The following is a 24833-nucleotide window of genomic DNA, read 5'->3' on the forward strand; positions in this document are numbered from 1 at the left end:
GGTGGTCAGGCGGGCCCATACGGGGAGGAGGGCGTGTCTGTGTCTGCTGGAAATGCCAGAGAAGGCGTTCTCTAAGCTGTCTGCCTTGATGTGTACGTCATCTGCGTCTACACGGCGGGAGGGAGGTGTCCTGCCTGTGTCCCTCACGCTGGAGGGGCAAGAATCATGGTCAGGAATCCAAGGTCGGCGAGAGCCCGGGGTTCTCCCTGCAGTGCGCGGGAGTGGCACTGCGCCGGAATGCTGGCGTGAGGCGCTCACTCGGGATTCTTATTTGTTTTTGTTTTTTGTTTTTTTTAAGATTTATTTTATTTTTATTACAAAGTCAGATATACTGAGAGGAGGAGAGACAGAGAGGAAGTGGAGCTGCTGGGATTAGAACCAGCGGCCATATGGGATCAAGGCGAGGACCTTAGCCACTAGGCCACGCTGCCGAGCCCGATTCTTATTTGTTTAAAGAAAACTGTTGCTTACTGGGTTGCATGCATGTGGCTGTCGGCTCCATAAGGGGAGAAGCCTTGCCTCTTGCTTTTCTTTATTTAAGCCTTTATGCTTATTAGAAAGGCAGAGCTGCAGTGAGAAGGAGAGACAAAGATCTTCCATCTGCTGCTTCACTCCCCAAATGGCTGCAGTGGCCGAAACTGAGCCAGGAGCTGCCTCCAGGTCTCCCGCAGGAGTGGGGGGTCCCAAGGCTTCGGGCCATCCTTGACTGCTTTCCCAGGCCACAGCAGGGAGCCGGATAGAAAGTGGAGCAGCTGAGATACGAACTGGCACCCACATGGGATGCTTGTAGGTGGGAGATTAGCCAGTTGAGCCATTGTGCCAGCCACATGCCTCTTGCTTTTTTTTTTTTTTTTTGATTTATTTATTTTTATTGGAAAGTCAGACATATATAGAGGAGGAAAGACAGAGAAGATCTTCCGTCCAAAGGTTCACTCCCCAAGTGACCACAATGGCTGGAACTGAGTCAGTCTGAAGCCAGGAGCCAGGAGCTTCTTCCAGGTCTCCCATGCAGGTGCAGGGTCCCAAGGCTTTGGGCCGTCCTTGACTGCTTTCCCAGGCCACAAGCAGGGAGCCGGATGGGAAAGCGGGGCTGCTGCGATTAGAACCGGCATCCATATGGGATCCCAGCACGTGCTATGCAAGGACTTTAGGTGCTAGGCTATTGTGCCGGGCCCAAATAAATAATTCCTTAAAAAGCAAGAGGCATGGGCCCAGCATGGAGACCTGGTGGCTAAAGTCCTGCCGGGATCCGATATGGGTGCCGGCTCTAGTCCCGGCAGCCCCACTTTCTATCTGGCTCCCTGCTTGTGGCCTGGGAAAACAGTCAAGGACGGCCCAAAGCCTTGGGACCCTGCACCCGTGTGGGAGACCTGGAAGAGTCTCAGGGCTCTTGGCTTCAGATTCGTGCAGCTGTTTGCCGTTGTGACTACTTGGGGAGTGAACCATCAGACAAAAGATCTTCCTCTCTGTCTCTCCTTGCTGTATATCTGACTTTCTAATACAAATGAAATCAATTTTTTTTAAAAAAAGTTATTTATTCATTCACTTGAAAGACAGTTCTAGAGCAAGAGCTGCAAAGAGCTTCCATCGTCAGGTCCTTCCTGGGTGCCCGGAACTCCATCCCGGCGTCCACGTGGGTGGCAAGAGCCCCAGGCACGCGGGCCGTCTTCTGCTGTTTCCCCGGGTGCATCGGCAGGGAGCTGGATGAGAAACAGAGCAGGCAGGACTGGAACCAGCACTCACGTGGAAGGCTGGCTTTGCAGGCTGGGACCAACCCGCTCTACCACAACATTGGCCCATTCAAGCTTCTTGTTTGTTTGCTGGCATTTGGGTTTCTTCACCACACTTAGGAGATGGAAGAACAGTGGGTAGAAAGGCTTGAGGGTGAAGCTTCAGGGGCTGCCAGGCCCGTGTGTGAGCCTCCAGGCCCGTGTGTGAGCCTCCAGGCCCGTGTGTGAGCCGCCAGGCCCGTGTGTGAGCCTCCAGGCCCGTGTGTGAGCCTCCAGGCCCGTGTGTGAGCCTCCAGGCCCGTGTGTGAGCCTCCAGGCCCGTGTGTGAGCCGCCAGGCCTGTGTGTGAGCCTCCAGGCGACGGGAGCCGGCTCAGGACTGGGCACTCTGCAGCATAGGCCTGGTAATGAGAGTCATGTCATTTCTACGTCCTCTGAGGGAATGGAATATCCGTTTCTAGAAGAAAAAAAAAGAAGAGTTCAAAACCATCTGCTTAAACTCAGAACCAGTGTGGCTGTGTGTGTCAGAGGAACGCGCCCCTTGTGTCACTGCAGTTCGAGCGAGACCACAAGATAATCGTCTTTTTCTCGAGTTGCGAGCTGGTGGAGTTCCACTACCACCTCTTCCTGCAGACGCTGGCCAGCAGCTCGGGGCCTCTGGCCTCAGAGCTGTCCCCATCTGCCCACGCTCGACTCAGGTTCCTGCGGCTGCACGGCAACATGGAGCAGGAGGTGAGCCCCACTGCTCGTGCGGGGGCGGGGGCGGGCACGTGGATGGGGCAAACCGAGTCCCAGCAGCCTGACCCTCCTGAGCCACGCAGCTGCAGCCGGTGCCCCTCAGACTAGAGGGGGCATGCTGCTGGGTGGCCGCGGGCAGGGGCGGGCTGCTGTGCTGGCGCTGTCCCCGGGCACGGGGCTCTTCCACCCGAGAGAGCTCACGAGCCCCGCTTGGCCTAAGTCTGTCTCAAGCAGCTGTTAAGGCAACAGAGTGCCACTAAGGAGCTGGCACCAGGGAAGGGTTTTGCCTTTTTAGTACCCAGTGTGTAATTAGGGCTTGATGTCTTCAAATTAAGAGCATTAATGGAGCTAAATTGTGGATCCCATATGGTACTGCTGAGCACGGCTGCTGTCATTGTCAACAAGACGCAGCGCTGTGCTCGGAGCACTTTGGTGGGGAAAAGCTGGGGCCGGGTGGGGGGGGCAGCCCAGGGTGGGGAACGGCCGGGGCGGGGGGGGGGGCGGTCCAGGGTGGGGAATGGCCGGGGGCGGGGGGCGGCCCAGGGTGAGGCGTGTGCTTGGGAGGGGGGGCGTGCCGCCCCCTCCTTTGTGAAGCATCCCTCTACTCCTAACTAGGCCGCCCCGTGGGGAGTGCGGCTCACAGCACAGCCTGGGAGAGGATGGGAGGACGGGCGGCAGGCAGGGGCCTTCTTGTGGGAGAGGTTACAGCACGGCCAAGACGAGATAGATCAGACTAGGACCAGCTTCTAAAGTGAACGATTTATAACGGAAAAAGCCAGAGACAGTGTACCACAATCCTGCACAAGTCCAGCCCCTCTTGGCTTTGTCCGTTATAAATCGTTTGTTTTCATAATTAAGGACATGGGGATCCAGAAAAGTACATTTACTCAAGGTCACTCAAGGACACAGCCTATTTACAAGAGTGAGAGTGCTCCAGTCTTCCTGCGTTTCATGAACTGTGATTCAGTCGAGTGTGGGTTTCATTCTCTGCAACTGTTTGTGCTTCGGGGTTCTATTTTAAACCTCACTGTTTCTCTGGGTCTGTTGTCACCAGAGGCGTTGGCAGGACAGCCCGGAGGACGCTGGGGACAGACACAGGCTCAGTCAATGCCAGCAGCCCCAGCAAGTCGGGACAGAGTTCCGCAGCTGTTAGCTCCCTTTATATAACAGGGCTGCAGTCTAGCGTGGTGGGTACAGCCGTACCCTCTGGGGACAGGCTCCTGTCCTTCCTTCACTGGCTGTGTGACCTCGCATCCCTGTCCTGAAGGTGGGGAGGATGCCAGAACTCCCCCAGTGGCTGTAGCCTGCCAAAAGCTCTGTGTGCAGGCTCTGGCACGCGGTGGGTGCCATTGTTGGTGCTGTCTGCCTTTGGGGTAATTTACTTTTTTTAAAAAAAATTTACATTTTATTTCAATGTTTCCTTTTCACAGTTGCTCCCTGAGACAAGTAGGACATAGAAGGCAATATCCCCACCTTGCATTGTGCAAGTGTCAGGGTCAGGTGACTTACTGGAGTAGGCTGAGGTTGAAGCAAGTGCATTGACCCAGCTTGTTGCTCCGGCCACTGCCCGCAGAGCCTTAGAATGTTCTCGGAGGAGTGACGTGATGAGAAGCAGGTTGTGGGCGCTGGTGGGGCCGACAGCTCTGGAGTCGGGCCGTTTGCTTCCCCAGGTCCGCATGCATTGCTGGTTGACCTGTGCTGCTCTCGGAGCCCTGCCTGCCCCTCGGCCGTGTTGCCTTTTTTCCTGCCGAGCTGCTCTGCCTATCAACAGCTGTTGCAGTAGGAAATGGGGAGCTTCAGGGAGGTCTGTGCTTCCTGGCTGAAGCTTGTCTCTGAGTCACGAGGCCCTGTCTCCCTTCTTTTTGTAGGAACGAACAGCAGTGTTCCAGGAGTTCTCGCGGTCCGGAACGGGCATCCTCCTGTGCACGGTGCGTATGGCATCTGTCTCGTAGCCGCCATGTCTTGTCTCCTGACAACTTGTCTGAGGTTCACCCCTCGGGGGGTGGGAGTGCCAGGGGCCTCTTGGTGTGGTGGGTCTCTTTGCACCTCTGGCTTGTCACCTTACTGCTACACATAGCTGGCTGCCACCAGGCAGAAGACTTGGCAATTTGCTTACTAATAGTGGCAGCTGTTGGCCTGAAAATGTGTGAATCCTGGCAATTTCTAGCCACCAAAAACTTGTAAATTACAGCTATCGGGAGTAATTAGAGCTGAGAAAGTCCACAACAAAACACTCTGCTTTCCTTTTCCTTAAAGGAAAACCGACCATTTGGGCATGCGATGTCTCCTCACTTGCCCTCTGGCTCTTAGAACCCTGAGCTCTGCAGCCTGTGTAGCTGGATGCCCAAGGTCGGCCTTGTGAACGCGCATCTCTTGTGCCCTTTGGAGATTGGAAATCACCTCTGGATGTGTCCTCTTGGGATCCCTGTGCCCTCGTGGTCTCTCTCCCAGGGCTCACACACTTCCTGTTTGTGCCAGCTCAGGCTGTGTCATTTATTCTCCAGCGGATGGGTGGAGAGGCTGCTGTTTGTACGCTAAGGAAGTTGCTCTGTGAACGTAGCAAATCTGGCGGGCAAGTGCCAGGTGGAAATTGGGACAGGAAGCAACTAGACTGCCTTGCGAAGCCCTATGGAGTGCTGTTGCTTTTTTAGGGAACTCCATGACTGTTGCCACCCTAAAGGCAGTAGGGTTAGTTTTATTTCTAAATTTTGAGAGGGGTGTGTGTGTGTGTGTGTGCGCGCGCGCCTGCGGGCACTCACCTGCAGGGTCTGCCTGGCCACATCCTTGTCCCAGCCCTGAGTCTCCCCAGTGGGAGCTGCCCACAGTCCTGGGATACATGCTGCCTATGAGGCAAGGGTCCAGCTGCGTGTTTTTTTCCATAAGTTGGGTACTTGTGTTTGTTCTAGAAACCATCTTTAAATGCATAGTGCAGAGTGAAGACAGTCCAAATAACCTGCTTCATGGGGAAATGGATCCTGAATCCTTGTGTGGTCCAGTAATGTTTCCGGAACTTGACCCCCATCTGTGTCCCCTCAACCGACTTCTTAACCAACAGGCCCCTCCTTCAGCTCCTGGACTGTGTCATTCGGCCTCGGGCTGTGCTGTTCCACCTGCGTGCACCACCCATGGTGCGCTGTGCCCACTACAGGTCTCAGCTCACATTTCCCTGGAAGAGCTACAGTTCTTCCCTGCTGGCCCCTCCTCGTGCGCCCGAAGGTGGTTCTACCTAATGCTCAGACCCGGGCACCAGGCCATAAACTCAATGCCAGTGGGCACTTGGTATGTGTAAGTTGAACTGGATGAATAACTGGGCCCTAGAGACTACTGAGAACCACACCGGACATGCCTTTTCCTAGACTGAGAGGGGGCAGAGGTGAGTGTGTGTGGTGTTGCTGGGTGAACCCTTTGTCATGCGTGGGTGTTAGGTGAGGACTCGGTATGGCCGAGTAGTGAAGCACGGGTCACTGCGGTTGGGGTTTGGATGGGATAGGGAGCACACTTTCTGCCTTTGACCCTGTGGGGGCTGGTTGCTCCCTGGGGAGTTGTGGGTGTTGTAGTTTGCCGTGCTCTGTTGCTGCAGGCGAGCTGGCAGCCTCAAAGCTGACCCTAAGGATCTGAAGTTGAGGTTGTGGTGTGTTTAGCAGCTTTCTGTGGGAGGAAAGATTGTTGTTTCCAAGATACACATAGTTGTCAGCGGGGTCAAAGCAGTGATCACGCCTCTGTGGTGTGGGGCTTGCAGGCGGTTCTGTGAGCCTGCCAGAATGGCATACCGTGCCGCCAGAGCTCAGCGCTCCTAGGTCCCATCCCCCGCCAGCCTGGGTGCCGCCACGTGCACAGGAAGCTCTCTCACCCACAGTCCAGTCTCTCCAAGGCCTTTGGCTGTGGTCATTGGTTGTCCAGGTCACTTCCATTGCCAGCCTTCTGCCACGGCCTCTGGTCCTCCCTGTGCAGTTAAGTGACAGGAGAGAAACTGGAGGGGCTGGCCCGTGTCGCCACTTCTTAGCCGAGCCGCAGGCACAGCTCTGCAGTGCTGAGAGCTGCTTTGCTTACTCACTGTTCCTGCTCCTTCGACCGTGTTCGTTTACTGTGGCCTGGCACTTGTGGTGTCAGAGAGCTGTGGGCACAGGAGACATGTGCCATGATCGCTCACACCCAGGCCGGGGCGGGCACTGTCACTTGGTGTCCTTGGAAGCAGCCTGTTGCTTGCCAGGCTATCTGAACACTCTCCAGGAGCCTGCTTGGTGTTAATGAGGAACGAGGACCACGTCAGGATGAGGCAGATGGAGGACTGGCGTCTCTTGATAAAGAGGAATCATGTTGTGCATTGTTTTAGAGGTAGAAGGAGGTTCCTTCCCGGGTACCCTGCATTTCCCCAGACTGGCTGAGCGTCTTCAGGAAGACAGGGTGAGAAGTCCCTTCTCCCCTCCACCTCGGGCTTCCTGAGTGTGGAAGTGTGGGTTTCTTTGATCTTAACTGTAAACATCTTAAAAGCAAACCTTGTTAATTTCATGCGGCTTTCTCTCTCTCTCTCTCTCTCTCTCTCTCTTCCTGCCCCCACCAGATAATGTGGCAGAGGTGACAGGGGTGAGGGGACGGGGGCAAGGGGCACAAAGCCTTTTAGGAAGGAGTTGCTGGAAAATTTGAAGCCCACGTTCTCATTGGACTCAGAAGACATAACGCAAAATACTGTTTGCTCCTGCTTATGGGGAAGAAGCCGTCCTATAAGCCAGAGGAAAGGAGGTGGTTTCTGTTCCAGCGTCATGTTGGTGGGGTGACCCGCAGAAATGCCACCGAGGGTACGGCCACCGGGATTTCCTGGGGGCTCCTAGTTTTCTGGCTGCCGGAGGCTCTTTGTGCTGGTCCCTGGATGAGATGCCCTGCGGCCTGCCTATCCCTCAGAGGAAATCTGAGTGTCCTGCTAGGCCCCTCCCCTGGGTGCTGCTCCGTCCCCGTGCCTGTCCCTCCCTGGCTCGGGAGACACTGCTGTCTGCAGCTCCTTCCACTCTTCCTGGAAGCTGCCGCTGCGCCAGCCCAGGAGACAAAGAAGGCGAGGCCGTGAGAGGAGTGTACCCCAAATCAATGGAGGCCCCCTCGCTCTTCACCGGGGGAATGCCTTGTAGGTCAAGTGCGTCTTCTCCATTGTGTTGCACTTGAGTTCATGGAAGGATGTTTGGAGATTGTTTGCTGTTTACTCAGTCACACTAACTCATGTTGCCAGTTTTTGGCGGCTCCAGCCAAGATCTCTCGCCTCTGACAGCTTCTGCGCTCACTGTTTCCTCCTCTGATTACGCAGCCCAATCTGTCACCAGGACGGCGGGGGCCTGTACCCCGCTGATGGCTTTCCACACACGGCAATAATGACTTTTGGCAGGCCGGGAAGGCGTCAGAGGCGAGTTCGCTGCGTCCCTTCTCAGAGAGACGGCAGGCCCCTCTCCCTGTTGGTAAAAGCACTTTGTGAGGTGCTTGGGTAAATAAATGAGTCATTTTAATCCAACTGACAGGCTGGCGCCTGAGCAAGCTGCCTTCCATCTGTACTCCCAGGTCTCATGGAGGCGGTCGATTGTCAGGCCCGGGGCCGGCAAGGCCTCGCCTCGGAGTGCCTTTCAGAACTGACTTCAGGGATTCTTCTGCCCTAATGAGGTTAAAGAAATGGAGTGGGGCTGGCTGTGTGTGCGGGGCTGTGCAGGTCCTCAGCAGGTCACTTCCCTGAGGACCCAGTGCCACTGAGATGGTGTTCTGTGAGGACGGGGCCATTTCTGGCTTCTTGGTAGTACCCTGCCTCGTGTGTGTGTGTGTGTGTGTGTGTGTGTGTGAGAGAGAGAGAGAGAGAGAGAGAGAGAGAGAGAGATGCAAAGAGGGAAAGAGTGAGAGGATTCCAGGTGCCCTGCCTGCCCAGCCCCTTCTGGCCTTGACCAGGCTGTCGGCACTGTTGCATAGCCCTTGAGGTTGTTCTCTTCTCGGCTCTAGTGAGCTAGGTAGGACTAGTCCCCACTGCCCTCACTGCCACTGCCTCGGTGGCCAGCTGAGGCTCAAAGAGCTGCCCGGCCTGCCCGCAGCGTCCCCCTGAGCTGCCCTAAACTGGGAAGTTCCCCGGCCTGCCTTTCCCTTGCTCCCGATAGCCTAGACTGGACTAGAGAAAAGAAGCTAAAGGCAGTGGCTAGATCAGGTGTGTGTGAGCGCAAACAAGGCGGTGATCGTAGTGGCTCTCGGCAAGGTTGCCCAGCACCAGAGCACCAGGGACAAGGAGATTGTGTCTTTGCATCTGGCCAGAGCTAGCTCATTCACGCAGCGAGCAGAGACTGGAGGAGTTGACTTGCTGTTGCAGCGTGTTGTCCTCTGATGCCAGAATGCTATGTGCAGTTTGGGGTTTTACTTGGATGAATTTACTAAACCACATTGAATTTTTTATAGAATTTGTCTGTAATGCTGAGACAGCCTGTTATCTGCACTTGACCCACCACAGAGCACTTAAATGAGGAAGTCCCTTCCTAATAAGAGCTTAGACAATTGAAAACTCAACAGTTTTCTGAAGACATCAAGTGTGCTTAGTATAGAAGACAGCTCTGAACGTCAGCCTTCAGCTCTTAGAGTATGTGGAAACCCCTGGTGGGTGCAGCCCAGCCACCGTTCGCAGGGTCACAGCAGGTCTGGGACAAGTGCAGAGCTGACCCCATGCTCCCAGGCACAGGGTGGCAGGATGGTGGCGGGGAACAGTATGTTTCGCACGGAGACCGCCGGGACTGGTTCCTCCAGAGCAGCAGATGGGACAGGTGCCACAGTGCCCGCATCCCACGTTGGAAGGTCTGCGTTGGAGTTCTGACTCCACTTCTCATTTTAGCTTCCTACTGATCTGCCCCTGAGATGGCTCAAGGGCCTGGTCTCTGCCGGCAGGATGGAAGCCCCTCGATGAGTCTGGGCTCCTGGCTTTAGCCTGGTCCAGCCTCACTGTTGCAAGCATTAGGGGAGCACACTAGCTGGCAGGAGATCTCTCTCTCTCTCTTTCTCTGTTCTGTTTCTCTGCCTTTCAAACAAAAATGAAAATTAAAAGAAAGTGTATTTCTGAGCCATCAGGGATGTTTGGAAGTGTCGGGGGAGGCTGTTCTTTACCCCAGAGTTCACAGCTAAAGAGTGAAAGGAAGGTGCCATGAGCTTAGTCAGCAACAGCTGAACAAGGAGCCTCAGTGGACATTAAGCCTTGGGGAATGCTGGGAAGCCAAGCCCCATCCTCACACTGGCTTCACCTTACCCAGGGCCTGTTGCCCGCTGTGCGGCCCTGAGTGGCCTATGCCACCCTGAACCTGTGTGTGTGAGGGGCCGAAGAGAGCTTGTGGAGAATTCAATTAAATGCCAAGTCTGTGGTGGAGCAAGAGTGTTTTGAAATCCATGCGTGGTTGTTCTCATGGACTTTCTGAAGATCTCCCTCATCTTCCTGCAAGGACAGCCAACCTGAGCCTCACATGCAGAAAGCAGGTAGACAAATCCGGACTGTGGGGTGATCATCAAGACAGCTGGAGCCATCCGGAATGAGAGCCACCCAGACACTCAGTTCTCAGAAGGCAAAGGTGCTGTTCCAGCTTGAAGAAGTCTCCAGAACTCCATCAGTAGGATGGATGACCTGTGGTTCAATCCTGGCCAAGGAAAGGAAGATGACCATAAAGAGCAAGGCAAGGGCAGGTACCATAGTGTAAGGGTCGGGCCGCTGCCTGCAGCACCAGCATCCCGTATGGGTGTGGGTTGGAGTCCCAGTGGCTTCACTTATGATCCACCTCACTGCTAATGCGCCTTGGAAGGCAGCGAAAAATGGCCCAAATACTTGGCCAGGAAGCCTCTGGCTTGTGGCTTCAGACAGACCCAGCTCTAGCTATGGCAGCCATTCGGGGAATGAACCAGCAGGTGGAAAATCTGCTTTGTGTCTCTCTTTCTCTCTATAGTTCTTTCAAATAAAAATCAATCTCACTCTTATTTTTTAAAGATTTTTTTTTTTTTTTTATTGGAAAGAGAAGGAGAGACAAAGAGATCTTCTGTCCACTGGTTCACTCCCCAAGTGGCTGCAGTGGCTGGAACTGAGCCAATCTGGACCCAGGAACCTCCTCCAGGTCTCCCACACAGGTGCAGGGGCCGTCCTGTGCTGCTTTCCCAGGCCACAAGCAGGGAGCTGGATGGGAAGTGGAGCAGTTGGGGCACAAGCCGGCACCCCATATGAGATCCCAGTGGTTGCAAGGTGAGGATTTTGTCGCTAGACCATCGTGTTGGGCCCAAAAATAAATCTTTTTTTTTTTTTTTTTTTTTTAAAGAAAAGCATGGTAAGTACAGTTGGAGAAATTTAAATTCAGTTCATTAAAAAATAATGTTTTACAATATTAAATTTCTAAGGTGTGATAATGGTTTTGTGGTTATGTAAAATGCCTTTCACTTAGGAGATGCCTGCTCAACTATGTAGGACTAAAATGTCATGATGTTACAACTCGGTTTCCGATGATACCAGAAAGGGAGGTTTGTGTGCAGAGGGAGAAGGAGCAGGCAGCGCCCAGCCTCGTGGCCCGTGGGGTGAGCTGCCGTTTGCTGTGCCAGCATCCCGGGGGAAAGGAGCAGGCAGCACCCAGCCTCGTGGCTCGCGGCCCATGGGATGAGCCGCCATTTGCCGCACCAGCATCCCAAATCCAAGTGCTGGTTTGGCTGCTGCACTTCCCATCCAGCTCCCTTTCCTTCTCTGGCTTTCTCCTTTTCTCTGATGCTCTGCCTTTCAAATAGTAAGATGAGTTGTTAACATAAACAACGCAGAAGGTCGCCCAAGTCTCTCCCTGCCCAGAGTGACCATAGGGACAGTTTCATAGACTTTAAGACGCTCCACTGGTTTGCCCATCTGTGAGTTGACTCAGTGTGCCCAGCTGCCTGGGTACTGTGTTGAGGCCTTCTTCCTCCTCCTCCCTAGCCCCTGAATTTTTTTGTTAAAAAACCCATTGTTTTATCTTTAGAATTCTGCATTCTGGATTTTGCTAATTATATCCTCATGGTGTGGTTTAACATTTTCCTCTTTTCTCCCATGTTTTCTGTAAACTGGTAGTTGCCTCTATGGAATGATGGAAATTGGGTTTGAATTTTTAGCTTGATTCTTGTGTGCTTGGTTTGGTTGCTTTGGACAAGAAGACAATGTAGATGCCACTGTTTCCCATGGCACGGCAGCTGGTCATCCTTTTTGCTTGGTCTCAGTAAGAAGGTTCCTGAAGTAAGCCTTGCTGACGCTCCCCCACCCTGCCAGGGCACCTTTTGTAAGCTTTTGAGTGTTTCCTTCCAGGACCTCTTTGTGAAATGATACTTAGGTTTGTACTTCTCCATTTTGGGGCATGATATGTAGACTCAAAATACAGTTTTTTTGGTTTTTGATGTTGTTAAGATTTATTTATTTTAATGGAAAGGCAGATTTTACAGAGAGAACAGAGAAAGGTCTTCCACCCACTGGTTCTCTCACCACTGGTTCTCTTGCCAAATGGTTGCAACAGCAGGAGCTGAGCTTTTAACAAAACCAGGAGCCTCTTCTGGGTTTCCCACACAGGTGCAGGGTCCCAAGGGTTTGGGCCATTCTCCATTGCTTTCCAAGGCCACAAACAGGGAGCTGGATGGGGAAGTGGAGTAGCCAGGACATGCACTGGTGCCTATATGGGATCCCGGTGCTTTCAAGGGGAGGAGTCAGCCAGTGAACCGGCACACCAGGCCCCACAGAGAGAGAGATCTTTATTCTGATTAGAACACTGACAGTAAGCTAGGTGGGGCTTGGCCGTACTGTCTTCATTCCATCTCCTGCCAGCTAGCATTTTCTGCCGGCTAGCAGACACTGAGTGCCCTCCAGGTTGTAGGCCCAGGCAGCGCTGTGATGGAGTCTCTCACGGGTCTGTTGCTGACTGCTTTGCTGGCATGTCTGGGCAGACTTCTGGGTGGGATTTCACCACCTGGCTCCAAACTCCCAGCCCTAGGCCTGTACCACTTTGCATTGCTGCCTGGAGCGTGTGAGGGACATGGCACGTTTCTTGATGGTAGAATGCGTAAGGCCCTGGGAAAGCACAGGTAGACTCATCTGAGGGGAGTCCCCACTTGTCAGCCTCATGTCCTGGGGTGAGCCACAGAACCTCGCCGAGCCTGCTTTCCGCCCCTGTCCAATGGGGCGTTGTTTTGAGGCATTGTCAAGATGATGCAGGTAAGATGTCCAGCACCTTGTCGTGTAAGTGCTCCCTAAGTGCAGCGGGGATGTTCTCATTATGACAGTGGCACCAGAACAAGAATGCTGAGTGCAGATTTCTTGCTGAAGGTAAAGAGATTCCCGTTTGCTTGTCTCCCCTGAATGGTGAGACGGCGGGTAGTGTGCAGAATTTTTACTCTTCAGGTAGGGACTAGTTGAAAAGGAAAACATAAATCCCATTGCTTTTATAGTGTTCAGCTGTCTGGTTAAGTCTTTGAAGTGATGAGCAGCCCTGGCCTACTTTCTGACACTGCTCTCAGAAGGGCAGGGGACGACTCGGTCCTTCCTGCTCTCTGAAGCTAACAAGCAACATCCCCAGCGGATGTTTGGCAGCTACCATCGGCCCCCGAGACCTTGAGGGATGGCACAGCCTACACAAACCTCCATGCCATCTCAGTATCCAGTGTTGCTGATAGCTAACAGTTACAGATAATCCATGAACGTGTTCACTGCCAAGTGGCTTTGTGGATAAAATACAGATCAGGCAAGCATGCTACAAGTCCTCAGATGAAGCACTCCCTGGCAGGGGCTGCCTGAGGCCAGGACGGCCTCGGGATGACCTGCCCAAGTCACCCACTTGGCCCTATGTGAGCATTTCTTAACCTCAAAAGAACCTTGGTGCATCATGGGCCCCCTAAAGGTCTATGCAGAATCTGGAGGGGGAATATGTAAGCCTGTGTGCATGCAGGTGTTGGCACGGGCAGTGAGCACTCAGTTTGCACTAGATGATCCAGTGTTTCCATGACCCTCAAAAGGTTCAGAAAACTCACTCCTAAAGTTGTCTTCTCTCCTCTTCTTTGAAGGATGTTGCAGCTCGCGGCTTGGATCTCCCACAGGTCACGTGGATTGTTCAGGTAATTTTTTAGTTGTTAACGGTGTGAACTGGAGACAGGAATATATGATCGTGAGCTGATGCAGTCGCTTTAAGTAGAATAATGATTATTGCCCTCTTGGGTGTTGCCCTGGTAACCAGGCAGCAGCCAGTCTTACCTGCACCGTTCTGACATGTGGCACTGCCGCAGAAGGCAGTGGGAGTACAGTGACTGGAGGAGGCAGGGGCTCTCCAGCTCCCAGGCTGATTCATGTCGCCAACTCAAGTTTCCACGGTGTGAAAGTAATGGGAATCATGCGGCCGCTGGAGGCCTCACTGTGTATGAGAGGAGATGGCTCAGCCAGGTCCGTGCCCATTGGCCTGCAGGGAGCAGTTAAGTTTCTGACAGTGCCTCATGTGCCTCACGTACACCTCCACAGCGCCTCACGCACACCTCTACCTGGTCTCATGCACAGCTCCACAGCGCCTCACGCACACCTCTACCTGGTCTCACGTACACCTCCACAGCGCCTCACGCACAGCTCCACAGCACCTCACGCACAGCTCCACAGCGCCTCACGCACACCTCTACCTGGTCTCACGCACAGCTCCACAGCGCCTCACGAACACCTCTACCTGGTCTCACGCACAGCTCCACAGCACCTCACGCACAGCTCCACAGAGCCTCACGCACAGCTCCACAGCGCCTCACGCACACCTCTACCTGGTCTCATGCACAGCTCCACAGCGCCTCACGCACACCTCTACCTGGTCTCATGCACACCTCCACAGGGCCTCATGCACACCTTCACAGCGCCTCATGCACAGCTCCACAGCACCTCACGCACAGCTCCACAGCGCCTCACGCACACCTCTACCTGGTCTCACGCACAGCTCCACAGCACCTCACACACAGCTCCACAGCGCCTCACGCACAGCTCCACAACGGCTCACGCACACCTCCACAGCGCCTCACGCACACCTCCACAGCGCCTCACGCACACCTCCACAGCACCTCACGCACAGCTCCACAGAGCCTCACGCACAGCTCCACAGCGCCTCACGAACACCTCTACCTGGTCTCACGCACACCTTCACAGCGCCTCACGCACACCTTCACAGCGCCTCACGCACACCTCCACATGGTCTCATGCACACCTCCATATGGCCTCACGCACACCTCCACATGGTCTCACGCACACCTCCATATGGCCTCACGCACACCTCTACAGAGCCTCATGCACAGCTCCACAGCACCTCTCGCACAGTTCTAGCCTTAGACACTTTGCCAGAGGGTACAGGTGTTGGCATTAGAGCCTGGTAGGTTAGTATTGTCTTTTCGTTAGTCTCCATGATGGTATTTTTAAGCCCTTCTGTGTGAGGCCAGGGGATTCTGCCGTGCTTATTCATGTCTGAGTGGAATTGCATGCCTCCCTCTGACTAGGAAGTCTGACACCCCAGGACTGGAGGTGGTATCCTCTCACCGCAGGCTGCAGAGCCATGTGGAGAGAAGAGGTAGTTCTTAGGTATGGGAGGCCACACAGACAAAGCTGATCTCGGGGCCACCTTATGGGGTCAGTGTTGATGAGTTTTGGGTATCAGTGCAGCCTTTGTCATACTGGCCCTCTGACCTTTGACTCGTGTGGCAGCAAAGGGGGAAACAGGGACGAGTGGTCAGCCAGACAGTGACTGCTGGAGATAACGTGAGGTGGCCCGGGCAGCCACTGTACCAAGCTGCCTGCAGGGAGCCTGCCTGGTTGCGGGCAGGGGAGCTGTGCCTCCCAGGACCTGCAGTCAGGCCCCCACCCCATCCAGGGCCACCATTTCCTCACTACTGCTGCTGCTGCTAAGTGTGCCAGAGAAGTAGGCCAAGGTCGTGTGGGCATCCTGGAGACACTCGCCCCCACCTGCCTGCATGTTCACCTTGCAGTCACCTCAGTGAGAAGATGCAAATAGGAAAATGAAGAGACCTGTGGAGAAGTAAAATTAAAACGGAGATATTGGGACGAGAAGACATCTCGTTTTTCTGAAACTTGGCCACTGTTCCCATTTGCGTGTCAGAACCTTGTTACTTCCAATGAAGCCAGAAGATTCAGGCTTGAGTGACTTCTAGTGATTGTATTCGAGTAACCATAGCACCAGGATTTAATTCTTGGGCTTCCTGGAGGCAGGTGAGGGGCATTGCACTTCCAATTAATGGCAGCCCCTTGATGTGTGAACGCCTTCATTTGTGTTACCCTTTTTAGTACAACGCGCCGTCTTCACCTGCAGAATACATCCACCGCATCGGAAGAACCGCCCGGATTGGCTGCCACGGGAGCAGCCTGCTCATTTTGGCTCCTTCGGAGGCAGAATATGTCAACTCCTTGGCTTCTCACAAAATCAAGTGAGTCAGAAACCTGCGCAGGTTTGGCTGATCTCACCTAATTAACTTTCTGTCGCTTGGTACAGTGGTTGGGCTTTGTTCCTGACAATGAACCATTAACCCTTGTGATCCCTAAATGAGCCCCAGAATAGCCAGTGGCAAGAACCAGAGCCCAGTGCCCTCGGCACTGCCAGGTCTCCTGCGGCCGCTTCCCCTCCTTGGCCCGGCCCTCCCACACGGCTTCTTCAGACCTTTCTCAAGCAGCTTGTACTTCTTGCAGCTAACATGTGTGTCTTAAAAAGCTTCTTTTTTAAAAAATTTTATTTCTTTGAAGGGTAGTTACAGAAAGAGGGATGGAGGGAGGGAGAGGACTTGTGTCCAATAGTTTACTCCCCAAAAAGCCAGGGCGTCCTCCGCAGCCTTCCCGGGCATGTTGGCAGGGAGCTGGAGCCCTCACGGGTGGGATGCTGGCGCCGCACCCCGTTGTCCCAGTGTTTAGTATCTTCAGCCGGCTTGTCTTGTAAAAATCAGTTATGCTTTTTACTCAACATGCAGTTCTCCTCCTCCCAACACATAAAACATAGAGGAAATATTTCAAGGTGGTTGGCACACAGCCCATTGGCAGCCAGGACACTGCAGGTGCAGCCTCATGTGTCACACAGTTGGATGGTGGCACCCAGATTCTAGCCCTGGGCCCACAGACATCAAGAGAGTTGGGCGCAGGGGGAACCATCACAGAAACCATTTACCTGGGCCACGGAGATGGATTCGTTTTGTTTTCCTTCAAGTCTGTAGCTGCTGAAATAGCAGATCCTAATCGCGGGCATGTGAAGGCATGCAGCTCTTGACCCCGATCTACTTGAAGGGAGTTTTCCAGCTCAGACCCAGCACAATGATGAGTAGAAATACTTTGGGACACATGGGGAGAGGCGTGTGTCTGCCCAAGGTAGGAGGGCACAGGACCAGGCTCACACAGAAACAGCTGTGGCGGCTCGGATGCCACTGAGCACCCGGCCATGCTGTGGGATGGAGTGGCCTGATTTGTTGTGGTTTTCCTCACCCATCCCTGTGTTTTGAGTAAAATGTAAAATAAAACTAAGATCTTTTTTCACTGACCTACAGAACTGGTACACTTCTTGTGTTCGACGGGCTTGGTACAGGGCGCCCGTAGGACCAGGTGCAGGCTTAGTCCCACCTACAGGAGCTGGCCACGTGTCCACCTGCGGGTTAGCATGCGTGTTCACGCAGTGAGGCTTACTCAGACAGCACTGGCCAGCAGGAAGCTGTTCCTGCAAAGGAAGCTGCTGGAGATTGGCCCATTGGATACTTTGTACCTGGAGGTGTTGCTCCAGCTGGGGTTCAAGGCCCCAAGGCTGCCGGCTAGCTGGCACCTGTCTTTGTGGCCTTCCAAGTGTCAGGGCTGCGAGTCCCCCACACCTGTACCCACAGCCTCTGCTCTTCCCCAGCAAGTACACTCCAGGGAATACTAGGGCTTGGCTCTTGCTCCATTACCCCTTCCTCAGGCTGGGAGCTCAAGCTAGGAACTCAGCTCCATGCGTAGTTTTTGTGCGTGTGGTAGAAACATGGGACTACAGAAAGCATTTTGCAATCTGGTGTTGCAGCCGCATAGCAGACATGGAGTAGCGCTGCACCTTAGCAGCTGCCCCCAACTCCACACCTGTTTCTCTTCCTGTTTCCAGGTTGGACCCACAGCCCCATTCTCCACCCATTTGCATCAGCAGCTGTGATCTCCAGAAAGAATGAGTGATCCTATTGTCTAACACCAGAGGTGTCGATGGACACCGCTCCCTGCTTCATGTTAATAAGTACCCTGATTGATTGTTACCCAGGGTTCAGCTATAAACCGGAGACTGAAAGGGAGTCAGTGATTAGCACAGATAAAGATCAGTGAGCCAGAGACCCAGCAGGCACAGTGGCCTGTGATGAAGTTGTCACATAGAGTAGCGTGCGAACATTCATGTTGGTTGTGAGACGGTGTCCACATGCGAAGGGAGATGACTGCAGAGGACAGAAGGGACAGTGCCCGAGGGAGGACACTTGGGCCTTTCGGGTTGAGCGTCAGGGCTGTGTAGGAATCCATATCATGTGAGCAGGTGGGCATCCCCTGTGAGTTCCGCCTTGCTTGGGGACAGCCCTGGACCACTGCCTGCCTTGTGCCTGGACAGATGAGCCAGACAGGAAATCGGGGTGCTTATGTGTTAGCCGTGCTTTGTCCCTGACAGTTCCAGTTTGAGGAAAGACTTATATCGGATACCTGTACAAACTTTCTTTGACTTAATATAAAATAAATAAATAAAATATCAGGGCCAGTGTTCTGCCATATCAGGGTTGAGTCGCTACTTGGACGAGCAACCAGTCGTGTTCAGACTGCTCTGCTTCCAATCCAGCCTCCTGCTAAGATGGTAATGATCGATGGCCCCAAGTGAGAGACTGGATGGACTTCCTGGCTTTGGCTTGGCCTAGTCCTGGCTATTGTGGCCGTTTGGGGAGTGAACCAGTGGAGGGAAAATTCCTTCCTCTCTGTGTCTCCCTCTTTCTTTGATGTTATGGCTTTCAATAAGTTTGTTTTTTCATCTAACAAGATCTAGTTGCAAAAATATATAGTGGGAAGCAGCAGACTGGAACATTTTGGCTCATAAAAGTTATACTCTTTTATAAGATTGATTTGTTTATTTGAAAGGCAGTGTTAGAGAGATCTTCCATCCTCTGGTTCACTCCCCAAATGGCTGCAGCATCTGGACCTGTGCCGAGCCAAAGCCAGGGGTCCAGAGCTTCTGACAGGGTCTCCGTGTGTGTACAGGGACTCAAGCACCTGAGCCATCCTCTGTAACTTCCCCAGGTACACTGCAGGCAGCAGCTTAAATTGGTATGCCGCAGGGCCAGCCCCAAAGGCGTGTTCTTAAATGCAGAAGAGGAGGACATAGAAGAAAATGTGTATGCTTTGTGCCTGAAACTGAGGGCCAGGCAACAGGTTTCTGGGATAGGAATCAGGACAGGTTCGGGAAGACACAATACATGCTCACCTGCCTTTCAACTGAGCTGGGCACTGTGGAATCCACCCCAATAGTTTCATTAAGCAGCCTGGGCATGAGAGTGCCCCCTGGCCAGGGCCACCTCGTGTGAATGCTCGGAGCTTCACCTCTGTTTCCTCTGGACTCCTTTGAATTTGCCAACTTCTTGACTTCTTCCCACCTCCCCTTTTCGTGTGTTCCTAATGAAAGTCATCACTGGTTTATTTAAATGTAAATGCTTTATCAAAGCATGAATTCCTTGGATCAGGCGTAAGACGGTTCCCTGAATTTATTCTCTTTTCATAACAAAGTGAGGTGATAGAACCATAAATAATCATAGTAGCTTTGCTTGTTTCCTCGGAGGCCATGAGTTCTTAGAGATGAGAATAAGGCCCTTTGAAACTGTAAATCACTCATGCTCGTTTTGTTCCTGGTCACCTGGGAGGTGTGGCCCGCAACACATGTTCCTAGAGGCCCACGCTGTGAGCGTCAGTGCTGCCCTGCCTGGGCAGGCCCGGTCTCCCTGTGTGGGAGGTTGCGGTTCCGTGGCCGAGCGTGGACAGGTTGAAGTCCCATGTCTGAGCATGGACAGGTTGAGGTTCCATGGTTCCATGTCTGAGCGTGGGCAGTTGAGGTTCCATGTCTGAGCGTGGGCAGTTGAGGTTCCGTGTCTGAGCGTGGGCAGTTGAGGTTCCGTGTCTGAGCGTGGGCAGGTTGAGGTTCCGTGTCCGAGCGTGGACAGGGTTAGTCCCTTCTTGCAGCTTCCGGGTTGGACTCCATGTCCTGCAAGCCCTTTGCATTTGTCTTTCTCCCTTTTTGTGGAGAAGGTGAGGGACAGAGGTGAAGATGATAGGGCCTGGCTCTGTTTTCTCCTCAGTTTCCAGTTATCTGCCACACCTTCCCGGAAAGTCCTGGGCGGCCTCCCCTGCCCCTGCCCCTGCCCCTGCCAGGGCCTGCCCTGCCCTCTCAGATTGACTCTCAGGCTGGGAAAAGGCTTCACTTACCCCTGAATGGCACAGGGGTGCGGCTGCTCTCAGCTGTCAGCTGGCATGTTGGTCACAGTCTGTCAGAGCCGCCTCTGGAGGGGGTTCCACCAAAGAAGGTGCCCTTCGTGTTGTGATTTCCAAAAAAAAATCCCACGCACACACAGCACAGTCATTTGTCTTTTGATGGTGTTTTCCTCCCCCAAAACTCCTTCCCAAGAAACATCCCTCCAGCAGCTGCCGCCGCAGCCTACAAGTGTCTGCCCCAGATGGGGGATGGAGGCTCACACCCGGATGGTGCAGCATGGGTGTTCCAGCCCTCCTGTCTGGCTCCAGTTGTCTGCACGTAGCTCGATTGTCCCTCACCCTTTGATATCTTGTCAAGAGGGGGGAGACCTTCCAGTTGAGAGTAGGAAGCAATGGTGGCCCTGTGGCCCTGGCAGCTGCCCTGGCCATGGGCACTTTGGCTGCCTTTATTCTTACCTTTAAGAAGACTTTTTATTTCATCATGTTCTGTTCAAGTCATGGTGGCCCATCAATTCTCCCAACGTGACTATTCAAGCTCCATGCACAAATAAGGGCGCAGTCCCCAGGAAGGCACCTGGTGTAACCTTGGGCAGGACGTGTGCAGAGCCGCTGCCCACTGTCCCTACAGTTTCCCAGTGCTGTCTGCCTTCTGTGTGCCTGGGAAGGCTGCAGCTGCCTAGTCCCACTAGCATGAGGCCAGGCCAGTTGTAGGAAGTGATATTTTGGGAGTTTCTGGAAGAGCAAAGTGCTTACCTTTGTGTGCCCTTTCCTTTACAGTGTTCATGAGGTTAAGCTGGAAGACATTTTGTCTGTTCTGGGCAGGGACGATTGCTTCAGAGGAAGGCGATGGGGCAGTCAGGTGAGTTTGAGGATGAATCCTGCTTGCTGCTGACAGACGCGGTACGTGTCTCGGCTTGGGTTATTTCTGCTGTTGAACAACATGTGTGTTTGTAAAGACCGAGGACGTTAGAAGAGACCAGGTTCTGAGTGTCTTCCCTCTTCGTTTCTGGATGTGCTTGCTGGTCTCATCCAGTGAATGGGCCAGACGGCAGCAGGTGCCCCGACAAGGGGGGCCAGGCCTGCTTGATGTGCTGGGCCCTCACCAGCGGCAAGGACAGCCACCCACAGGTATCCATTCCAGATGGGCACGGAAGAAAAGCGGGAGTTCTCTGTGCTGCCTTGCAGACGTGCTGAGTAGTTCATCCACTGTTCACGTGCGCCTGCTGTCCACAGAGCAGGGGAGTCGCCATCATTAGGAAGAAAAAGTCCTGTTATCCATGCAGCTCCATCTGGGGGTTCTGAGCAGTTGCAAGCAGCCCCAGACATGCTTTCCTGCTGCTGTTCTGAGTCCCCAGGCTAGCCCATGGCTCAGTCCGTGTGTGTGTGCGCACGTGCACACACTCACACGCTCTTAAATATTTGTTTTCTTATGCCTGAAACAGACTAGAACTCTCAGTGCCAAATAGATGAATCTACAGGGTTTCCTTTAAGTCTTAGGGTGGACCTCTGTGCTGGCCTTGGCCCCAAGACAGGCAGCTGGGTTCACCCCACAGAGTCCCCAGGGAAGCTGCTGGCACAGCTGCCACTGGAGCATGCGCTCCCGACACACAGCCCGTTCCGTCCTCCCAGCAACCCTGCCAAGGAAGCTGAGACACGGGCTGAGAGTCCCCAGCAGCCGGCTGGGATCAGAAATTCTGCCGCCCTAACTTCGGAGCGTGGGTCTTTTAAAAGCAGTTGAGTCTGTTGAGGACGTGTAGACTTTTGTTTTCTCTGTAATTTTAGTTTTTCATTTTTCTTGAAAGGCAGAGAGACAAAGGTATCCCATCAGCTAACTCATTCCCCACACGGCCTGGGGCTGGGCCAGGATGACGCCAGGAGCTGAGGCTTGGCCAGGTCTCCACAGGTCGGGGCTGTGCACCCACCTGCACAGGCCATCTTCTGCCTCCCGGGGTCCACATTAGCAGGGAGCTGGCTCAGAAATCCAATCAGGGCTTGGAGCTGGGGCCTCTGTGTGGGGTGCCAGCAGCATGGCTGCTACCCCAAGGCACATCTCTTTATGTACCAGCATACTTCATTGGTATTACCTAAACCAAGAGAACGAAACTAGCTTCTTTTCCAAAGGCCATGTCAGCCATTTTCCTAGAGGTGAAATTTTTGTCAGTAAACTATACCTTGTGAACAGAAAAATTCCATGGGAGATTTGATCAAGGTATTTTAAACCAAGTTTGTGTAGAGCCTGCTGCCCCGTCAGCCTGTGAGCCGTCCGTCCCTTTTGCCAGTTAGTGCTCGGAGAGCTGACAACACTTGCAGGTTCAGGTTTCCAGCGCGCCCAGACACTTCACTGGGCGGCTCTGGGACTGGACGGGCAGTGCCAGAGTGGGGAGGAGGTGGCCTGGGGCAGCTCCCTGGCCTCCCCAGCTGTGGGATTTCAAGCAAGTTCTGGCCCCCACTTCTTCACATGAAAAGTTGAGGTGATCACACTGTTGCCATGAGGAGATGGCGTTACAAACAGCCCTGAGACACACACAGTACCAAATGATGTTTTCACAAAAATTATTATTGCTGTCATCCTATTCCTATTGTCATGTGGCTTCATAAATTAGGAGCAGGTGTAGACTTCAAGCCCAGACTTTCCTTTCGCTGCATTGTAACAAGTGGAACACTGGCATCTGTCCCTGCCCAGACATAAGCAGCAGCGAAGCCGCAAAGCAAGGCAGCGGGCGTCTGATCAGGCCTCACGTCACGTTTGCTGTCTCTGGGACTGGCTTTGGAACCGGCTCTTAGCCCTGAGCACAGATCACTGCCCTCCAGGGAGCTGGTCATTGTGTACATGCACACAGCCCGGGCAGTGGGAGCCCCGGCCCGCGTCCGCTGGAGGACGTGTCCCCAGGGAAGAACAGACTGGCTCGGCTTCCCTCTGCTCTTGGAGCAACAAGCCTTACTCATTTTAGTTTTTTTTAACATCTACCCTTCTGTGGCCTTCAGCCTCAGTTCTTCTCCCTAAGCCCTCTCCCTGGCGTGGGGCCAGGCTTGAAGACTTCCTGAGCCCGCAGAGCTGAGCAGGCCTGGGTTAGAGCCGGCTCTCGGCTGTCAGCGTCAGGCACAATAGCCGGCGCCTCTGTGACCTTGGGCAGACCACCACCTCCTGAGCCTTGGTCTCCCCATCTGTGAAACAAGGCGAACCAGAGTGTCTGTCTTAGGGGTTGCCAGGAGGTCTCAGTGGCATCAGGTAGCAGGTGTTCTGCAGGTCAGGCCTGGCGCCAGGGATGGGGACTCTGAACTCCTCCAGGCCATGCAGCCCACCGCTCCTGCCTGGGAGGAGTGATGTGAGCCGCTGTGATGTGTTTGAGGTTTGGGGGTCTGGCTGTCATGGTCACCCCTCTTTACCAGATACCTGGGGAAGCCACCCACATAGCCCTGGGGTCAAGTGTCTTGTGGATGAAGACCTGCCTTTCAAAACAAAAAAGAAAAACGTAGCTCAGTTGATTGTATTACCAATTATTAATAGGGGTACCTCCCGAGAAGGTAATTTTAAGTGTGCCATCTGTGAAAAGTATAGAGTTGGGCTGGATGCAACTTTTAATTCTATTGTGTGCTTTTAAAAAAAAAAAAAAGCCAGCACCATAAGTGTGGAGTGGTGTTGTCAGCTTGGGCAGGGCTCCAGGTCACACGCCTGCCAGGTGCACGCATGTGGCTTCAGCAGCGAGGCCTTGGGTGTGCAGAGACGCACACCTCGTCACGAAGCCGCCTCTCCATCCGGCTTCACTGCGGGCCCTCCTAACTGTCCCTTTGCCACATACGTTTTTGGGTTTCTGTGAACAGAAAGAAAGCGAATGAAGCATCTGTAAATGTATATTTCATATTTAGGTATATAAAATATATATAGCTGTGTCTGAGTGTGTGAATGTTCACCCACCTACAAAGAGAATAAATTTGATCTTCCAACTGTACCGGGAAGCACTCAGAAGGTTCTGGGGACCATGGAGGCAAAATTCAGTTTGGCAACAAAAGGATTAAAACAAAATCCAGTCAGTTAGCTTAGAAATATCATGGAAGCTGGCAGTATCAAGGCAGGCCTGTGCTGCCATGTGCGTACACACACATGCGTGTGCGCACACCCACACACGTGCACACCCAGTCATCACCTGAGACTCCTGCGTGGCTTGAGCCAGGGGAGGCTTTCAGCGTCCAAGTGCACACACAACCTGCACTTTTTCCCACAGGTTTCTTGGTCCTGTACAATGTGCCTGCAGACTTGCCCTGGCAAGACAGCTGCCCACTGGCCCTGCAAGATGCTGCAATCCCACCCATCAGAACCCCTGCCCACTCCCTGCTGGGTGGGCTCACCCATCAGGAGGGCGTTTTCTGAACTCTCCCTGGCCCACTGGTGAGCAGTTGGCTTCATTAGGCAGCCCTGTGTCCATCCTGAGAGCAGGAGCTCCATGCTGGTGTGCCCCCCACCCCGGGCTGACCCTGACCCACCCTTGTGCCTGATCCGAGCCTTTACCTGTGTGCGAGAGATGCCGCCGTGTGCCCTGCCCGCCGCGTGCCCTGCCCTCCGTCTCCAGTTTCAATTTAGGCTCTCTCCCCAGAAGGGAGCAAGAAAACGCCTCCTCGTCCTCAGGAGGGGCAATTGTGAAATAAAGTGTTTCCAGGTGCTGGGGGGAATCTGGGCGGATGGGCCACGCTTTCTCCTAAGTATGCTCTGTCTCCTGCCATTAACTTTTTCTTTTATTTTACTGAAACTGACCTCATCTTTTCAAACGTGTGAACCTAGTTTTTATCATTTTCTCCTAACATATTTCGCTTGTATATACACTCACATTATATATGTATAATTTTTGGTGGGCTTTCTTTTTTGGGGGGGGTGGAGTTGGAAGGAAAAGATGCCTCATTTTGAAACCTAAAGGGGGGA

General features: G+C 53.5%; 1 protein-coding gene across 1 annotated transcript in view; it reads left to right on the plus strand.

The window, feature by feature from the left end:
• Positions 1-24833, plus strand: part of DDX31 (DEAD-box helicase 31) — a 64291-nt gene that overhangs the window by 20565 nt on the left and 18893 nt on the right. The window contains exons 13-17 of the mRNA XM_058672220.1: positions 2284-2460; positions 4335-4394; positions 13504-13554; positions 15758-15897; positions 20696-20777. Of these exons, the coding sequence (XP_058528203.1) occupies positions 2284-2460; positions 4335-4394; positions 13504-13554; positions 15758-15897; positions 20696-20777 (510 nt within the window). The remainder of the gene's footprint in view (positions 1-2283; positions 2461-4334; positions 4395-13503; positions 13555-15757; positions 15898-20695; positions 20778-24833) is intronic.

The sequence above is a fragment of the Ochotona princeps genome, chromosome 14 (genome assembly GCF_030435755.1).
Source record: "Ochotona princeps isolate mOchPri1 chromosome 14, mOchPri1.hap1, whole genome shotgun sequence".
NCBI lineage: Eukaryota > Metazoa > Chordata > Mammalia > Lagomorpha > Ochotonidae > Ochotona > Ochotona princeps.